Source organism: Felis catus, chromosome B4, assembly GCF_018350175.1.
Source record: "Felis catus isolate Fca126 chromosome B4, F.catus_Fca126_mat1.0, whole genome shotgun sequence".
NCBI classification, from domain to species: domain Eukaryota; kingdom Metazoa; phylum Chordata; class Mammalia; order Carnivora; family Felidae; genus Felis; species Felis catus.
The window spans coordinates 6,870,595-6,890,507 of record NC_058374.1 but is presented as its reverse complement, the minus strand read 5'-3'; the positions used below and the strand labels follow the sequence as shown (position 1 = coordinate 6,890,507).

The 19,913-nt window shown below is 51.1% G+C and overlaps 1 protein-coding gene across 14 annotated transcripts in view; it reads left to right on the top strand.

The window, feature by feature from the left end:
* SFMBT2 (Scm like with four mbt domains 2) overlaps positions 1-19,913 on the top strand; it is a 227,691-nt gene that overhangs the window by 191,485 nt on the left and 16,293 nt on the right. For all 14 annotated transcript variants that reach the window (XM_023256314.2, XM_023256316.2, XM_045060845.1 and 11 more), the window contains 2 exons: positions 8,236-8,345; positions 17,682-17,857. In XM_023256314.2, coding sequence (XP_023112082.1) covers positions 8,236-8,345; positions 17,682-17,857 — 286 coding nt within the window. The remainder of the gene's footprint in view (positions 1-8,235; positions 8,346-17,681; positions 17,858-19,913) is intronic.

The window sequence follows — 19,913 nt, the reverse complement described above, 5'->3', positions numbered from 1 at the left end:
TGTAACCTCTGTTTTTAGCAATGAAGTATAGAAACGTCCATCCAGTGGGGAATCTCTAGGAATCTTTTTTTATGTTTTCCACATAACTTTGGGATGTGTGTTGGCTCAGCAACGTAAAAAACACTTCGCGTGCTGCGTTTTGGCAGTGTGCGTGCGCTCAGTCCTTTAGTGAACGTGTAGGGACGCTTGGGGGACTCAGTTAAGTGTCTGACTTGGGCTCAGGTCGTGATCTCACGGTTTGTGGGTCTGAGCCCCACGTCAGGCTCTGTGCTGACAGCTTAGACCCTAGGAGCTGCTTCGGATTCTGTGTCTCCCTCTCTCTCTGCTCCTCCCCCACTCATGCTCGCTCTCTCTCTCTCTCTCTCTCTCTCTCTCTGTCTCTCTCTCAAAAATAAACATTAAAAAAAAGAGCGATGAACATTTATCAGTGCACTTCCTATGAAAAGGTACAGATGTGGCCCTTGACTCTCTCTTCCCTTTTTTCTTCTTCCTCATGCTTAATAGAAGGCTGAGGAGAAAGCATCCAGAATGCTGGACACTAAGGAGACTTTCCAAAGTGATAAGCTTCCGTGGCTTTTTCTTTCCTTGCGAGCTGTGTGCTCGTCCCGACCTGGATCTGACATCGAGATCAGGAAGAATGCAGTGGGGTACGCTTGTAAGATAAGATACGTAAGACTGAGCTCTACTGAGGCAGGGAAGGTGTTCCTGATGAGTGGGGTAGAGACGCACATGTGTGCACACAGACACCCCACCCGCCTACCTGTCTGTCCGTCCACCCACCCATCCACCCACCCATCCAACCATCAACCACCCACCCGTCTATCCACCCATCCAACCACCCACCCATCTATCCACCCATCCAACCATCCAACCACCCACCCATCCATCCATCTTTCTATCCTGTATCTGTCCATCATCATTTCTATCACGTACCTGTCCATCCATTCACCCACCTGTCCATCATTTTCATCTATCCATCCATCAATGTCATCTATCATCTATTTATCATTTTCTTTTCTTTTTTAATTTTTTAATGTTTTTATTTATTTTTGAGAGACAGAGACAGAATGTGAGCAGGGGAGGGGCAGAGAGAGAGAGAGAGAGAGAGAGATGCAGAATCTGAAGAGGCTCCAGGCTCTGAGCTGTCAGCGCAGAGCCCGACGCGGGGCTCGAACTCATAAGCCGTGAGATCACGACCCGAGCCGAAGTCGGACGCTTAACCCACTGAGCCACCCAGGCGCCCCTGTTTATCATTTTCTAGTCTGTTCGTCTACTGTCTATCTAAAACAGTCACTTTGGTGCTCTTCATGACAGCCGGTCAGGGGATGCAAAGGTGTAGGCACGATCAGTCAAGCCTTCCTGGATTTTTAGGAGACTAGGTTGTGACAAGTTTAATGCTGCAGAAAGTGACCGTGGAAATGATTGGGGGCCCCGGTGATGCCGGAGTCTGGGGCGGCTCGCTGGCCGGCCACCAGGCTGCAGAGGAGTCACAGAGGAGATTGCGGCATCCACCTGCCCTGAATGAGATTTCTCTTCCCTTCCGTCTGCTTCTGTGGCCTTGCTCGCTGGCTTCAGAACGTGCGGAAGAGAGCGACCGGGAGACGGCAGGGTGCCGCCGTGGTCCGTGTGTATTTCTTTTCACCTACCCTCAGCCCTTCCGGGGTGTCTCGGGGACAGGGGTGTTCAGTCGTGCAACACGCACCAGATATTTACCGAGCATGTGCTATACCAGATAACCTTTCCAGCGCTGGGAGCCATCCTCGTTCATTCCTTCGGGCCCCGAGAACTCAGGAGTCATCCCCGTGTGCCAGGTGGGCACTGTCCTTGGAGCTGGGGGTCGTGATGAGCAAGAGACGTGGCCCCTTTCTTAGTGAGGCGACAGTCTCCCTGAAGACGGAGGAGGGGCCTTGTCTTCCCCTCCCCCCCCTCGGCCTGTCTCACCCTAACAGACCTACCCAGGGGCAGACACGCTGCAGAAGTCTGTGCCTGGTGCCGGTAGAATCACACCCCAGCTCTGTGTTCTCTAGGGCGGTAGGAGTAGTGGGTGTGCGGTGTTTCAATCTGGAAGCGGTGCTGTGTGTTGCTTGGGCGGTAAGAGGACATGAAGAGACCCCTTTTCTGAGTCCCCCTGGGTGTCCCTCCTGGTCTCGCTTTCTCTGTGCTTCCTGCGGTCTGGCTCAGGACCTGATACCCCAAACCCCTTCTCCCTGGCTGGCAGGAATGGCTGTCTTCCTAACAGCCGTCTCTGACTTTGAGACTTCCTAGAAGCGCACCAAATGTAAGCCAGTCAGGTCACGTCAAATCCCTCTCTCTCTGCCCCTCCCCTGCTCGTGTTCTCTCTCTCTCTCAAAATAAATCCATAAGCATTAAAAGAAAAGAAATACCGAGCGTTGCGTCTAAAGCAGAAGGCGTGTTTGGAGACACGCCGTGACTGAGGGATCTGGGCCGCGTGCTGCCTGCACTCTGCTTCCCCGACATGCCGAATGGCTTCGAGCAAGAGGATCCCGAAGAATCCTATAGTTCTTCAGTCCCCACACTGCACCGGCCCGTCCTCCGCGGCCCTGCCACAGAGGCTGGCCTGCAAATAGCAACGGTGAGCGCCCCTACCCCCCCCCCCGTACCCCCTTTGCAAACGAACTCCGAAGTTTCCAGTGGGGCCTGGCAGTTTGGAATTTGGCTTCACTTGTTGCTTGCAGTTCATATTTCCGCCACATGGTCGACCCGTTAGGCTATTTCCTTCAGCCTCTGGGTTTTGATTACAGTGTTTATTTTCCACATTCGGGGGGGGCTCTGTGATGACTTCTTTGAATTTGCCCATCGTTATAGATCTTTGGGCATTTCTTCTTGGCTACCTGTCATGACAGACTTCTACTTAAGAACTCTAAAGCCTTCGTGTAGGAACCCAGAAAATAAGAAATCCAAAGCAGTCTTAACTGTTGACATAATGATGCCATACGGTGCACGAAGGTAACTTCTCCACAGCAGCCGTGTGTTTATCGGTATAATTGAGTTGAGAAGATGGTGTGTGTGTGTGGGGGGGGGGGGGGATGGCATCCTGCCTAGGTGACATCTAGTCAAGTCAGTCAACAAAGTCTAAGATGGGGACAGGCCTCTTGGCGATACTCTCTGGTGTTTCGTTGCTATTGTTTCTTTTTTTAATTTTTTTTTAACGTTTATTTATTTTTGAGACAGAGAGAGACAGAGCATGAACGGGGGAGGGGCAGAGAGAGAGGGAGACACAGAATCCGAAACAGGCTCCAGGCTCTGAGCCGTCAGCCCAGAGCCCGACGCGGGGCTCGAACTCACGGACCGCGAGATCGTGCCCTGGGCCGAAGTCGGCCGCTTAACCGACTGAGCCACCCAGGCCCCCCTCGTTGCTATTGTTTTATGCTTATGCTGAACACCAGCCCATAAAGAACAATGCACCAGGCTCGTGGGCCGTAACACGATCATAACCTGTGAAGCAAGACTTAGCAGATTGCCGGGCAGCGTCTGGGAAGGTTGGCAGAGGAGGAGTGTGGCACTTTTTGTTGTTCCGTATCACTCGCCTGTAAAGAAGGTAAGATACCTCTCTGGAACCATGCTGTAGAATAGGATTTTCTAGGAAAGGACCTCAGCAGCAAATGTTACTTCCTAAGCCTCCATCCACATATATTTTATATATTTTACGGCCCCAAGTAAATTCGTGCCGTGAATTAGTCCTTAATCTCTAGATGTACGGAAGAATTTTAACTAATTTCAGTGCTCATGTTGAAATTCATCGAACAAACGCCAAAAATGATTGATTGAACCCCTGCTATTGCCGGGTCTAATTGTAGCTGCTACGGATCGGATACAGCAGCAGACAAAATGAAGCCGCTGATTTCTTGGTGCTCATGATCTAGTGGGGTGGACAGTAAGCCAATAAGCCACGCACTCTGGATACAGGGAGGGTTTCTTGGTGAACAGTTGTGGACTGTGAGAATAGCAGAGCTCACGGAGGCCTGGAAAGTCGCCGTCAGAAGAGGAAAGTTGCCGAGAAGAAAAAGCTATAGGGCAGATGAAATCTGTCTGATTCGAACACAATGCCCGTGAAACATCCAAGTGGAGACGGTTATATGTGTCTGGAGTTGGGGAAAGGTCTAGGGTGGAAATACAAATTTGGGAACCGCGAGTTTGCTGATGCGCAGAGAGCGTTTAAAGCCAGGTGCGCCGTGGAGTGAACATAGCCAGTCTGAGAACTTGAGCGCCGAGCCTCACCGTCGTTTGCGGGAGACGCACAGGAGGACCCAGGAAAAGCGAGCTGGGATGCACGAGGGCCTGGACAGGCCAGAGTCTTGGAGGTAGAGGAGAAAGCGTCCCTGCTGTGTGGAGCCACAGACAGGGTGGGCCAAGAAGACAACCAAGGATTGCCGTTCTTTGGCGATGCGGGCAAGTTGTGGGCTTGGAAGGGCCCCTGGGTGGGCCCCAGAGAGCCCTGCAGGGGACAGGGGAGCCAGCAAGTGCAGACAGCTCCGGAGGCTTCCACCATAACAAGAGAACAGAGAACGAATGAGGCGGCTGCAGGTGGATGACAGATGAAGAGAGAGTTGTCGTCTTACAGGATGGGCCTGCCGACCGGGTTCTGCTCAGACCGAGGACGTGTGTGCCTCGTGGGTCTGGAGGCTGGGACCAGGTGCCTGCAGAGGTGGGTGCTCACAGGGACTCTCTGCCTGCTTTGCCCATGGCTGCCTCCTCGCTGTGTCCTCACACGGAGGGGGAGAGGGAGAGCGAGCAAGAGCTCTCACAAGGTCCATCTCACTCCATCATGAGGGCCCACATCGCATGGCCTCACGGAACACCTTACTCTCCTCCCAAAGGCTCTATCCCTAAAGCTATCCCACGGAGGTTAGCGTTTCAACACATAAATGGGGGTGAGGGTGAGGGACACAATTCAGTCCAGAGCACACCACACAGTGAAAAAGAATATTCTAGAAAGTGTTGTGGGCTGTAAGACACATTGCTGATGGTGGACCATGAACCCAGAGGGCAGAAGGGGTGAGTTCGGGGTGCACGGAGGAACTTGAGATTGGATCAGACAAGGAGAAAATGCAGAGCCATTTGGGAATCGGATTCCAGGGGCAAGGAATGTTCTGAAAGTGTTGAGTTTCTGGTGACTGAGGTGAACGAAGATTCAGGGTATGGTGGGATTCTCCTTTCGGTCTTCCAGGGGGAGGTAGGAAATTCTGGAAAATTACAGCCTCTTTTGGGGAGTGGTCTTCTGTCAAGTTGAAGCAACCAAGCCTGGGGTTCATTGTTGGGGGGTTGAGTTGGGGGAGAGACCGCCCACCAGGAGAGCACGGAGGCTCCCTGGCCTTGCTGCTGGGACGAAGGGGGCACCTCCCCTCCAGGGTGGTGGGCGGCCAGGAGGGGCCAGCCTTCCGTAGAGGATCCGTATAAAGCGAGAGGTCGGTTTCGGCCAAAGCAACAGTTCTCCACTTGGTAGAATATGTCTGGTTATTACTTCTGTCGTTCAAATTTTTGTAACTAACAGCAAAAGGAGTAGTGAGCGTAAAGGACTCATGGCTTCTACGGGACGGAGCTGGGATTTGATCGCACATCGACTGAGACTTGTGTGTAAGGTAGCTTCTGCACAGACACTTCATGAACTGCAAGAGATCCCGGGAGGCGTTCCTGGAGTTACTCAGACTCCCTTCTGCCTGTTTATTGGGCATACTGTTTATTAACTTCACACCTCACATCCTCTTAGTTAATTGGGGGCAGCTTGCACACGACCCTTCCTGATCAAGGGCATAATACGGCACACCGAGTTCCGATGTTTTGCCAGGAACAGTGATTCAGTCTGACTCTGCGTGGTGTTACCAGCCGCCAACTCAGTTATTTTCTTGGAGGTAACTGTGATGCCCTAAGATGTCACGTGCACCAGAATTATTCCGCTCACAGTCCCAAAGTTTTATGGAGAGCCTGTTGAATGTGGCAGTGCATGATGCGGCATTGGAGATGCCGTGGGAAAATTATTCAATATTGGACGCTTTTGACAATTTAATGGCTGCCCGTTCCCGGGCTGAATTGAATTCTGGAAGGCATTTTCTTTTCACTGTCTCAAAATGCATTTCACTCTGCAGCAAATAACATGTAGCTCTGGGCCTTCCTCACCAAACACAATGGAAGGAATCGGTTTAAATTTTATTGTCTGTTGATAAATACTCCGTGCATTATTTCAGCCAGTTCTAATTGGATTTATTTTTTAAATTCGATCTCTGTAAATTGTACTGACAGCAAACAGTAAAATCAGGCGGTTATTCTTTTTTTTTATTTTATTATTTTTTTTTAATTTTTTTTTCAACGTTTATTTTTTTTTGGGACAGAGAGAGACAGAGCATGAACGGGGGAGGGGCAGAGAGAGAGGGAGACACAGAATCGGAAACAGGCTCCAGGCTCCGAGCCATCAGCCCAGAGCCCGACGCGGGGCTCGAACTCATGGACCGCGAGATCGTGACCTGGCCGAAGTCAGACGCTTAACCGACTGCGCCACCCAGGCGCCCCAATCAGGCGGTTATTCTAATACCGAAAACATAAGCTCACCAAAACTGCTCGTACGGCCTCATCCTGGCCCTTTAGTGCCTTGGCTGAACCAGGTGCTCTTGACGGGGACTTAGGGGGCCCTCGGAGTAGAGCATGACGCCGGCTAAGAAAAGACGCTTGCCCCGCGGACTGCATGGTATAAAATATCTTGAGGGACACCTGGGTGGCTCAGTCGGTGAAGCGTCTGACTTCAGCTCAGATCGTGATCTCACGGTTCATGAGTTCGAGCCCCGCATCAGGCTCTGTGCTGCCAGCACAGAACCCGCATCTGATCCTCTGTCCCCCTCTCTCTCTGCTCCTTGCCTGCTTGCACTCTCTCTCTCTTTCTGTCTCAAAATAAACTTTAAAAAATGCACATTTTGAAGATAGACTCTTCTGTTACCATATGAGAGAGAATCGGTTCCTGGAATGAAATCAGGGTGCCCGCCATGCCAGTTGTGTTCGGGAACACGTCACATACGCGAACGCCATGACCATGCAAAGCCCAGCGACGTACCTTTGTCTCCATCCTCTCATGGGTACTGTGCTGTCTCCTCTGTAAACAGTGGACACTTTGGCAATGGTGCCAGAGTCTCATCTCAGCAAGGTGTTTTCCTCCCCCTCTCAGAGGTGTTTCGCTCTGCTACGTGCAATGTGAGCCCAGTGCCTGCCTTGTTCCTTCCCTGGAAGGGGGCGGGGAGGGAGGGGACCGTCCCGTACCTACCTGTGCTCCTGGGGCTGGCACCCGGCAGGTCGTCACCCAGGTGCATGTTGTGGAACTAAACCCCGTGGGTCTCGTGGTCCCTTATAGACTGTGCTGCACCTTCACATCCGGTAAGCATCCTGACCAAGTGACAGCCGCCGTTGAACGTGCCGGAACTCATAAAACGTTCATGGTTAACCGGGATCTGCTTATGGAGAGGGGAATGCCCCCAAGGGAGCCGAATTCCTTGCTCTTGGCACTCAAGCTTAAACAGGAGCACGTTACCTTCCCAGAGCTGGGGCTCGCAGAGGGCGGCGTCCGGTCTTTCTGGGGTGCCACGGGAGGCAGCAACCACATGTGTATTTTCGTGGACTTGGGAATAAGGGGGAGGTTTGAGGAAATACGTCATCGGATGCTACTAGATACCCCAGACTGTCTTTTGAAACGCTCGCGTCTCTGAGAGCGTCGTCCTCGTATGAAATGTCCGTAAATCGAGCCAGCACCAGGTGAGTTTCAAATGCCAGCACCAGGTGAGTTTCAGACTTCAACCCTGAAGTCTGTCGTTCAGGGTTGTTGGCACCAATCGGCTGCCTCTCTCTTATTGGTTCCCTTTGAAACTTATTTTCAAAAATCAAATGAAGTTCTCGGTAGCTGATCTTACTGAAGGGTAATCCCGTTGATGCTAACTGGCGGCTCTTTGGAGGGAATAGAGCTGTGTTTCTACAACCAGAAATGCTAAGGACAGTCTACTGTCGTCGCTGGCAGGCAGTTCACACGCCCGCCCGAGGGACGGGATTTCACCACCCTTTTCATCCCGTTGGTGCGGAGCCGAATCCGTGTCAGCCCACGGAGAATGTTCCACCCAACTTAACGGACGTGTCAGCAGCCGCATCTCCTCCTCGGGCGGGCGGTCTTCGAGGTGCTCTTGTTTCAGCAGCGATGCCACTGAAGTTCATTGCGGTTCTGTTGTTTTTTTTTTTCCCCGACAGGTTCTCAGCATGATAATCAATGCAGCTTACAAGCCCGGAAGGGTATTGCGAGAACTACAGCTGGTGGAAGATCCACACTGGAATTTCCAGGAGGAGACACTGAAGGCAAAGTATGTGTTTTGCGTTCTGCAAAACCGTGCTCTTGGCGATGGTTAGCCTGCCGCTTGGAAGCGTTGCCCCTGTTCCTTGTGACCCGGCCCAAAGAAATGGGAACGAATGGAAGGCTGTCATCCTCTACGTAGACTTATTGGCGTTTTTGTGGCCCAGGGCCGCCTTCAGCCTGGGGACTCCAGAAACAAAGGAGAGATTTGTTTAGCTAATACTTTATCGTGTTAGGCATTCCGAATCGGAACTTACTATGTTTTAAGGCCAGTAGATGATTTGATCAGAAGGGGAAAAACTGTAAAAGAGAGGATGTTCCTTGCCATTATCATACATGATTCACTCACAGCGCTTCCTGTTTGATGCCGTGGGGAGTTAGTGCCAGACACACGTGCTCTTTGCCCTGGTTGCTGGTCGCGTTAAAAGATAACCATTGGTTTTGGCCAGTGGCCTGGGGGTTGACATGCGGTTGGGCACTTCCTTTATTTGCAGATAGACTAATGGGAAAGGTGATATTTTGGCTTTGCTTTAGGTTTCTCGAACTCGGAAATTGATGGCACCCACGGGATAGATACGGTTGAACACAGTTGTCCGTTCAGGAGGCAGACGGAAGAAGATCCGTTTGTCAAGATAATTTTGTTTAATAATTGTTTTGACTTTTGGCCCTTCATATTCATTTAGCTTTGCAGTAGAGTAGATCTTCCTGATCGACTTCTTGTCTAACGGTGTCCTAAATAAAATAGCGTTTAGATGTGCGACATTTGGGAAATGATACTTTTTTAAGTTTTACTTATTTATTTGAGAGAGACACAGTGCAAGCAGGGGAGGGGCAGAGAGAGAGAATCCCAAGCAGACTCTGTGCTGCCAGCACAGAGCCCGACGTGGGGCTTGAACTCCCGAACTGGGAGATCATGACCTGAGCCCAAGTCAAGAGTCTGACGCTCAACCGACTGAGCCCCCCCCAGGCGTGCTGAGCACGTCTGCAATTTCAGATTCAGCGCAAGTCGTCTGGGATCTGATGATGTTCTGCCAACTCACAGAAGTTAGAGGAAGTACGTGTTAACAGGGAGAACGTTTATTTATACGAAGAGGCACATATCTCGTCCTTCCCAAGAAATATTTAAATGGACTTCCCCTGTAGTGCAGAAGAAAATCAAGTTTTTTTTTCCAGTGTAACATTCCATAGCTTTCTGCTTTATCTAAGGGAGACACCGTCTAAGGTAGAACATTTTCTTGTAAGGCTAATTCATAGGAACAGTGGTGGCCAAAAACCCGAATGAGTGTTTATCCCGAGACACTCTTCTGTAAAATTCAGTGCATCCCAGATATACCTGATGGGTAAGAAAATAGGAAAAGTACAAAAATCTTAAATCCTATTAAAATCTCCCCTGTCCCTAAATAAGCCAGAAACTTGCCCCAGGTACCAAAATGACAGGGGGCGTTAATTTTGCGGTGTTTTCGCCGGTTTTCAGAGCTTTTATTAAGTCCAGCCCTGATACAATCAAAACAGTCAGCCCAGCTGGATTGGAAAGGCAGCGTGTTCCTGTTCTTCTATCAGATACGACAGTGACTTCCTTAGCCGGATCTTACATAGCAACTTACAATGAGAAAGTGTCTGTCTGTGCCGGGTTCCAGGCGTGCGGGATCACGGCAGCCTCTCAGAGCAGCTGCTAATGAGGACAGATTTACAGGGGGGCGGAGGGGGGTGCGGGGGAGCGTTCCGTCATGACGCTCCGTGTTGCTTCTGATGCTTCTGACGTAAAACGACAACTTGTCAGATCTTGACAACTTTGCCGTTTCCTTCGGTACAAATGAGAGGAGAGGGCGCTGGCGTCTTCCCGTTTTGCGTTCTGTCACGCATAAATTAACCCAGTGGAGGGGGGACCCGCATTTCAGGCTCTGGGTTGTCTTCTCGTGGTCCTTGAAGGACAGTATTACAAGGAGAGGTTTCAGGAAGAGAGGACGTGAGATCGTCCAGGCATGGGGTTTGCGAGTGCTGCCTGCTAGCATCTGGGCTTTCTTTGTCTTTTTTTAATGTTTATTTATTTTTGAGGGAGAGACCGAGCACGAGCGGGGGAGGGGAAGAGAGCGAGCGAGTCCCAGAATCCGAAGCAGGCTCCAGGCCCCGAGCTGTCAGCACAGAGCCCGATGTGGGGCTCGAACCCACGAACGGCGAGATCATGACCCGAGCCGAGGCCGGACGCTTAGCCGACTGAGCCACCCAGGCGCCCCTGGGCTTTCTGGGTTTTTCCTCTTGTGAAGAGTAAAAAACCCACTTACTTGACCGGATGGAGGTTCCATTGAAAAGGTTTGACCCGTACGTGGGAGGAAAAGGAACATTGCCCCTTAGTGATTTTTTTCCTATTTGTCCAACGGCGGTACCTTTCCTACGGAAACAAAATATCGCAGTATTGAATACCGCGTAACGGGTGCTGTCGTGAGTCTGCAGCACGTATTGAGAGGTGCTAGAGGAGCAGTAGCTTCTAACATCGCTCATTTCGGCAGTCCTGGAAGAGAGAATTCTCTTTCCGATGAACTCGGGTGTACTGAATTGACCTACATTATGTTGAATTTCAGGAGGAGGAATTTAGGCTCTGCCTTAGGGGGATTAAATCTAGAGACACTTAAATGTTTTCCGACACGTTATAGAATCTTCTTGGGGGGGAAAGACCGTTGACTCTGCTTTGAGTGGCTTTTGTGATAATCTTCATAAAATCCAGGTGCAGGCTTCATAGATTTTCCCAGTCTTCTGTTACAATTACTCAGAATGTTTAAAGAGGAAATGTCCTCTTTAATTTGGAGTGAGTTAGACTTCCTTATCACTTAGGCAGAAGCAAAGAAAGTCACATCTTTGAGGTGAGTCATGCTTGGCTCTCTGGAATTGGTATTTTTGTTTCTTTTCCATCAGCAATTACTAATTTTTATATGTTTTGATTTCACCTTTTTTTTTTTGTCTTCTACTCATGCTCATATTTTGTGAATAGCAAGATGTACTATTTGGCTATAAAGTGATTTGTGGGAAAAAGGATTCCCAAAACAGAAACTTCTCACCGAATAAAAAATGTAGCTCGCTCATTTGTTCATTTTTCCGTTGGGCACTTCCTGTCCTGAAAATGTATACCGTAAACAGTACAGGAAGCAGGTGGCTGAACCGGTTTGTAGAGCGTAAGCCTGGAGTTCTGCGTGTGCCTAATTGAGTTCATGAGGTTATGGGCGTGGTGTTTCTGGTTCAAACACAGATCAGTTGAGGATGTTCGGAATTGGATCGGGTCTTTCTGAAAATAATCACCCCTCTCCCCAGTGTGTTGCTCGTAATGATTAGAGTTCTCATTAGTTGAAATGCAGGAATCGAGAAAGAAGGGAGAGGTGTCTGAGGGGTTGAGTTTCATAAGACCGAAAACCAGTGACCCGGTGTGTCGACCGTAGTTTTGGCGATCGAGATGTGACCGTGAAGGAGAGGCTGTCTTCTAGAGGAGATCAGGATCGTATGTTATTGGTGCTAACGACAAGAGTGATTTCCCCACAACATCTGAAGCTTTTCTTGTTTCTGCGGAGTTAAATTCTCCCTTCAGTACTCGAGGATGTGAATTCAGGTTGACGGAGTAGAACCTCGTTTTCTATTCTCACACTCCTGTCGCTCCCTCCCAAGAGTTTGCTAAAAGGTCCCGCTCTGGGTCCGTTTGAAAGTGAGTACTAGAACTCGTGCCAAATTGAAGTCATCCCCCTTGGACCGTACTGGTATTTTTACATGGATCGTTACAGGATTGTGGGTTGTTTTCAGTCTGTATTTCCTGTTGACTCAAAATCCATTTTGGTTTTCCTCAACTCCTGACTATTGAAAGACTTTTTCTAGTACCCTTGGGTTTCTGTCTTTCTGGGCCCTACCATATTGCACTCCCATGTGGAAATAAATCCCTGCTCTAATGGGTAGGAAGATACCAGAAGGCCGTTCATACGTCCTTATTGATGTCAAGGAGGAAAAACATTTTTTCTACCCTGTTATGTTCAGTCCCTGGGAGCCTGCAAATTAAACTGACAAAAGACAGATTATCAAGAGGAAAGACCATTTACTTAAGGAGCAGTGAGGGGCGCCTGGGTGGCGCAGTCGGTTAAGCATCCGACTTCGGCCAGGTCACGATCTCGCGGTCCGTGAGTTCGAGCCCCGCGTCGGGCTCTGGGCTGATGGCTCGGAGCCTGGAGCCTGTTTCGGATTCTGTGTCTCCCTCTCTCTCTGCCCCTCCCCCGTTCATGCTCTGTCTCTCTCTGTCCCAAAAATAAATAAACGTTGGAAAAAAAAATTAAAAAAAAAAAGGAGCAGTGAACACACAGCAGGCAAGGTACTTCAGAATGAGTAACTTGAAGGGGCAGTTAGAACAAATAGGTTTCTTTATGAAAGACAAATGAGTTTTTAGGAGAGCGAATGGGGGAAAAGAAAGTTTGTGAAAATGTTGCCTTATGCAGGCATGAAGCAGTCTTTGTGTCTTCTTCATGGTCATGAAATTCCTGAGAAGGGGTTTACGGTAGGTTTACTCTGGTCTCTCCCCTGGGGTTAGAAGCCACTCCAAAGAGGGAATTTAATGGTAGTCCTCATTTCTCAGAAGTGTCTGCTTTTAGTCAGATAACGGGAGCTGCGAGAAAGCTGCTCTCTGCGTCCGTTGAATCCCAAACATCTTTATCTAAAAATAATCTCTGGACTCCGGGCTTCTGAGTGCGTCCCCGCGGTGACGGCCAGGAAGTGTGTCCCTCAGGGGTCCCTCCAGTAATGCGGAGGTGCTAAGGGAACGGGGTGAAGGAGTCTTAAAAATGACGGAGTCGGAGCTCCTCCGTGGACTGTTGCTCACCGCAGATCTTCCCGTGGCTCCCTCCTTCCCCACCTTTCTTATCTGCGTCACTTCCGACCCGCTGATCTTCTACTTCTTTTTTCCTTCCTGCCTCCCTCCCTTCCTTCCTTCCTTCCTTCCTTCCTTCCTTCCTTCCTTCCTTCTTCCTCCTATTCCTCCTTTTCCTCCTTCCTCCCTTCCTCCTCTCCCTCCCTCCTTCCTCCCTCCCTCCCTCCTCCTTTTCCTCCTTCCTCCCTTCCTCCCCTCCCTCCCTCCTTCCTCCCCTCCCTCCCTCCCTTCTTCCTTCCAAGACTGATCATAATGCCAGGAGTTCCCTTCTGTGTACTAGCCTGACGGCCTCTTTCAGTATTCTCCTCTGTTTCTTCACAGAACTTGTACTCTGTGCTTTAAAAACCTTACCCTGTGTTGGGTTCAGGACAGGTCTGCCGGGCCACTTAATAAATTATGCGGCCGAGCGTCCTTCCCTCCAGACACGCACTGCCAGGCTATAGCAGAGAGCTTCCTCCTGTGCCCTTGAGCTGTTCTCCTCACACGTCTCCCCACGAAGGCCTGTCGTTGGCCTCCTGTTCTCATGCCTTTCGTGGCGGGGGGAGCTTCAAAGCGGGCTCCGCTCTCTCCTGCGGTCAAGGCCGGTGAGGGGGCGAGGACGTGGCGGTGGGGCCCCCCCGGTGCCCTGCGTGCTGCCCTCCTGCCTCTCCACGTCTGTCGGACCTACTGGCACCTGTCTGTCTGTCCCGGGAGGCCCTAAGGATCAGAGGGATGGTCACGTGGGGCGGAGCCTCGGAGGAAATAGAAACGACAGCACCCCAGAAACGCAGGTGTCCCACTAGACCCCAGCCCTTGCGTCAAATCTTAGGGCCGCCTTTTGCCTCGGTTTTCAGTAGGCCGGTATCTCTGCGCGTTGAGTGCGTCCTTGTGAAAAAAGAGTCGTGTGAACAATCGCCCTCACGTGTGGACCGACTCCAGACAAGCCAGGATCTTGGTCCGGGCTGGGGCTGTGAGGTCCAGACAGCTTGTTTTCCACATCACCCCAAAAATCCCACCGGACGGGGCGCCTGGGCGGCTCAGCCCGTTAAGTGTCCGACTCTTGGCTTCTGCTCAGGTCATGGCCTCACAGTTCGTGAGTTCGCGCCCCGCTCTGCAGGGCTGGCTCTCGCCTTTTGCTTTCCCGTATTTGCACGCCGGCCAACACACAGCGGGCACAGCTGGCCCTCACGGCCTTCAGGCCCCGCTACGGAACCAGTCCCCCCGTGCACACGTCCTCTGCGTCCCGCTCAGAGCTCAGCAGCCGCCAGCACAGGGCTGCCTCCGCCCTGCCTCTCCCTCTCCACCTGCCACAGACCGGGATCCTTTTAAGGAAGGACGACCCTCAAGACCACGGCTGAGGGAGAGGGAGGGAGCAGGATGGGGCAGGGGAGGGACCGTGGCCCCCCGTGTCTCTGGAGTCAGAATGGCCCCCGTGGTGGTTCTGCATCAGGGCCGAGTGGATGGATGCTTCTGCCCCACTGCAGTCACTCCCCGGGAGCGGAGAGGGCCGCAGCTCCTGCAGCTGGGGGGACCCTCTGGGGGCCGGCGGTGCGGGCCAGCTGTGAGCAGCTCTGCCAGCGGTGGGGGCATCGTGGCGTCCGCCCTGTGCCAGGACACGGTGGCCCCACCAGGCCTCCCCAGCCCACGCACCTTCCCCCCCACCGGCTCCCTCCCTCCCCCCCTCCTCCGTCGTGGCTTTTCTTTCTTTCTTTTTTTAAATAGAATCATTTAACGTTTATTTATTTTTGAGACAGAGAGAGACAGAGCATGAACGGGGGAGGGCCAGAGAGAGGGAGACACAGAATCTGAAGCAGGCTCCAGGCTCCGAGCTGTCAGCACAGAGCCCGACGCGGGGCTTGAACCCATGGGCCGCGAGATCGTGACCCGAGCCAAAGTCGGCCGCCCAACCGACCGAGCCACCCAGGCGCCCCCGTCATGGCTTTTCAATAGAGCTGTTCCAGAAGGGCAGGGAGGGGAGAGCATCCCTTTGCTGGCAAACCATCCTGTAATTCTGTTTTTGCAAATTTAGATTTGCGTTGCCTAACCATGAAAGGTTTGCGGACACGCCTGCTTCCCCAGAGTCGTCCCGAACTAGAAGGGAAGAAAAAGCCGCCCCTTCGCCATTTCCCATGGACACTTGTTCTTGTCCCCTTAACATCCCTCTAACGTGTTTCTGGAAGCCTCTGCTTTGGAATTTGGAGGCCTGGGAACCTCTGCCTTTGGGCCCTACTTACACGGTTTGAATTCGGACCCCAGTTTTCACATTTGTCCTGCTTGTTTTACTTTAAAATCATTTTACTTATTTTCACTTTTTTTTTTTGCTGTTTTGAAGTTTATTTTTGAGAGAGAGACAGCCTGTGCACGGGCACAGGGGAGGGGCAGAGGGGGTGGACGGAGAGGATCCCAAGCAGGTGCCCCAATGTATCATTTTATTTTTTTAAGAGGCTTCAAGAATCTTGATATTGAGCTCTTTAAAGGAGAGCACCCTAGGGCTACCAAAATTGTGGTGGGAGGGGTGCTGGGGGACTCAGTCGGTTAAGCATCCGACTTCAGCTCAGATCACGATCTCGAAGTTTGTGGGTTCGAGCCCCACATTGAGCTCTGTGCTGACAGCTCAGAGCCTGGAACCTGCTCGTGCACTGGCTCTGTCTCTCTCTCAAAAATAAATAAACATTTAAAAAGTGTTAAAAATCATAGTGGGAAAAAACTTCCAGGGACGTCACATCCGTGGCATAGTTTTATTCTGCCTCCCCCAGAACCTTAGCGGTATGCTGTGTCCACAGAATTGTGCTGGGTTTATTATGAAGCGTGACAAAAGCCATGAGCGAGAACTAGCCACAGGTGAATCACAGAGCCCTCCTCAGGGCTGGGGCCGCCTTCCTACATCGAGGGTCAAGAGAGGGCCTAGAAGGATCGACAGTTGTTCAGGGCTGTGTGATTTAAAGCATGATCTTATCTGCAAAGAATTGCTTTTTAGTGCTTCCTACACGGAAATCTATGCTTGGCACTTCAGAGAAATATAACAACAATCAGTACAGAAGGGCTGGGATTAGAAAGACCAGAGAATGAACACAAAGGCCAGATTTTTCAAGTTAGAGTTTAATTTTTTTGGCTATGGATACTGTAAAAGAAATGATACTGCGAGGCGGTAGTATTCTCCCGGCCTTCAGAAGCGTAGAAAGAAAACCAAGCTGAAATAAACCCAGAATCAGTTTATCCTATTTATTTCTATCACTGCATTAGTCTCAGGGAACCAGATCTAGGTTTTGAGTGTAATATTTAAAAAAAAATTTTTTTTTCACATTTATTTCATTTTGAAAGACCGAGTGTGAGTGGGGGAGGGGCAGAGAGAGGGAGACACGGAATCCGCAGCGGGCTCCAGGCTCCGAGCTGTCAGCACAGAGCCCGACGTGGGGCTCGAACTCACGGACCGCGAGATCGTGACCTGAGCTGAAGTCGGACGCTCAACCGACTGAGCCCCCGGGTGCCCACCGAACGCAGTATTTTATTCGCAAATTACAAAAGCGATGCTCTCCTTACGTTATGCTACTTGCACGAATATTCCCTCTGTTTTGTGGCAGACTTTTGGAAACCCCGAAACACAAATGGGCTCCGCAGGTTTGGGAGGTTTGGCCCATCCCAAGTGCAAGGGCAGCACTGGCCTACTCGGTGGTTCATGCCTCTGGATTTTGGCCTAGTTTCCAAAGACTAACGCTAGTGTCACCTGCCAGAGAGCCTGCTGTTCTCCTGGAAAAGAAATTGTTGTGCGAGATTTCAGCTTGAAAGTTAGGGTGTGCATGAAGGGCACAGTTGAAGAGGCCCCACGGTTTTGATGACTTCTTCGTGTAGGTGGGCTCTTGAGTTCCGCGATACGTCAGCTAAGACGCTGCCAGCTGAGAAGTTTATAATTGTTTTGTACCAGGGATATTTTTAAAAATGTGCTGACAGGTGATGCATCCAAGTGCTCGGAAGAGCCAGGCATTACTTACGTCATCATTGCCGTAAATATTTGGACCAGGGCTTTGGTGCCCATTTTTGAAGAACAATCCATCCACCCTGCTTTCTAGAAGAAACGGTCTCTACTCTTTTGTCAGTGATTCACCGCCTGTGGTTTTCCTTGGGCAGGATAAAGTTCTTTTTCCTCAAAAGCGATGAGCAACACGAGACCATGTCTGGATTCCAGAAGCATTCTGGAACGTTCCATCACGTATCCCACAGAGAGAAGGTGCTAAGCAGACATCTTTGTGGAGGGGATTCTGTTACAGCCCTCAGTCACGTGCGCTGGGCACGATGCTGGGCTTCCTTAAAAATGCCATGGTGAGCTCGGAAGGAAAGAGAAAAACAAATGGCCCTCAAGTCCCACACACTGTGCGATTTGTTGTTAGGAAATAAAGGGGCTGCTTTTGGAATCCGCCGTACGGAACAGGTCTGAGTAACTGTGCGGCTTCGCCGTTGCTTTTCCTTTCTTCCTTCCAGATACAGAGGCAAAACCTACAGGGCCGTGGCCAAGATCGTGCGGACGTCCGACCAAGTAGCGGATTTCTGCCGGCGGGTCTGTGCCAAGCTGGAGTGCTGCCCAAATTTGTTCAGTCCCGTGCTGGTTTCCGAAAACTGCCCAGAGAACTGCTCCATTCACACCAAAACCAAGTACAGTAAGTACAAACTACGAAAACAACACGGGTGTCTGGGCTTAAACCGTGGGGTAAGGGAGTTGGTCTTTTTTGTTTGTTTGTTTGTTTTTTAACAACACACTGCGGAGGGCTTTTCCACGGGAATTGCCACAGAAGAATTAAGATTCGCCGTGGTACGGCTCACGTGTCTCCAGCCCAGGGGAAGGCAGGGACGGGGTGATTGACCCCAGAACGAATTTGCAGCAGCAGGCATTGCCCAGGAAGAAGTGAGAGTGCGTGTGCCGTGACTTTCAGGCGATCGGCTGGGTTTGGAAATGCTCTGGCTGGAAGGAGGGCTGGAGAAAGGCCTCAGCTCTGGCCTTTGTCTGCATGCACCGTAGCCGCTCCCAGACACCTGCACCTCGGATTATCTCGAGCTCTGCTGACTCCCCCATCCCCGCTTCTGCTCTTGCAACGTCTCCCCTGGGTTATGTCTGACCCGGGAGTGGCTGCATCCCCATCACGGTGGCCTGGAGCTCTGTTCCACCGCCAGCCCACGTTCCAGCTGCCAGGATCCCACACCAGGCCCTCTGGAGTGTGGTCCGTGCTCCGGGAGCCCCAGCCAGTTGGGACTGATCGGCTTGTGTGTCCGAACCAGGAATTTGCACACCCTTGAGACACCACTCTGAGTGTGAATTTCCTTGTAGTGTTCTCTCTGTATGTGCGTGTATATTCTAAATCCTGTTGTCCACTCCATCCCTGCTATAAGTCAGCGCCCTCCTCCGTCAGCTTGGAGCACACAGCCTCTACCCTCGTGCATGGGGAGGCGAAGGCACGTCTGTAGGGCCTGGTGAGGTCACCGTCCTGTCCGGAGACGCCTCATGTTACCTTTGGCGGGAGGAGGGACTCCTGAAGCAGGCTTCTCATTAACAGAAGCTTCCGGATCAGAAAGGACCTGACTGAGAGCTAAACCTGGCCTTGAATGTTGACCTTAAAAAATGGGCTTCTGTGCACTTCCGGATCAGGGGAACAAGAGGGAAGAAGCAGGTTACTACAGCTCAAATTAAGCACGACCAAAACGACTTACAGATTTTTCTGGGTCTGGTATGATAGGACGTCAAAAGTCTAAGATCGCTGGGGCAACTTAGAGTAAAGCCTGCTACAGGCTGAACCCATGCTCCAAGGGGAAGTGATAAACCGAGGCTCAGGGAGAACTGAGAGCAGAAAGGTCTGTGGTCACCCAGTGTGACCTCACGGCTCCCAAAGTGTGCCACGCTTGCGTTTATGTCTGGTAAAACTGCTCTGATTCCTAGCATCTGGCTTCTAGAAAGCCAGACTGCACCAGGCTTGTCTTGCCTGCATGGGGTTCTTGGGTGCGAACAAATGCTTACCCACTTGTAACCGGTATCTAGGAGTAACCATGAGGCAGCGATCTCGCCACTTGGTCCCACTGGTCTCGTGTTGCATGTGAGGAAACTGAGGCCCGGGGCCAGACTTTTCCGTAGGAATACAGCAGCGTGGGCACGTATGGAAACCACGGCTCCGTCAAAGATCGCGTGCTTCACCGTAACCCAGGAGCTGTGTGTTTTGGTGTTCTTCTTAGCTCCTTCCAACCATAGATAAAAGTTCCTTTTCTGCATTTGTTGTTTTTTAAATGCTTGTGTATTAATTTTGAGAAAAGGGGGAGGGGCAGAGAGAGAGAGAGAGAGAGGAGAGAGAATCCCAAGCAGGCTCCACCCTGTCAGCACAGAACCCGTCATAGGGCTCGACCCCATGATCCATGAGATCGTGCCCTGAGCCGAGATCAAGAGTCGGACGCTTAACCGATTGAGCCCCACCCCCCCCCCCCGCCAGGTGCCCGTCTGCATTTGGTTCTTTATGGAATAATGGGGGGTGATCTTGGGGGACACTTGAGATTTTCAGCAGTGAGTCTTGATTGGGATTGTAATTGAAAACTGGATCCTTAACAGTGGTTTTAATGAGTTGATCGCACGTTGAATTTATAAAATATATCAATCATTATTGAAAGTTGGTAGACAATTTTCTAATGGGTGCTCTAAGCGTTAATGCAGACACACACCAAGACCAGGGTCAGTTT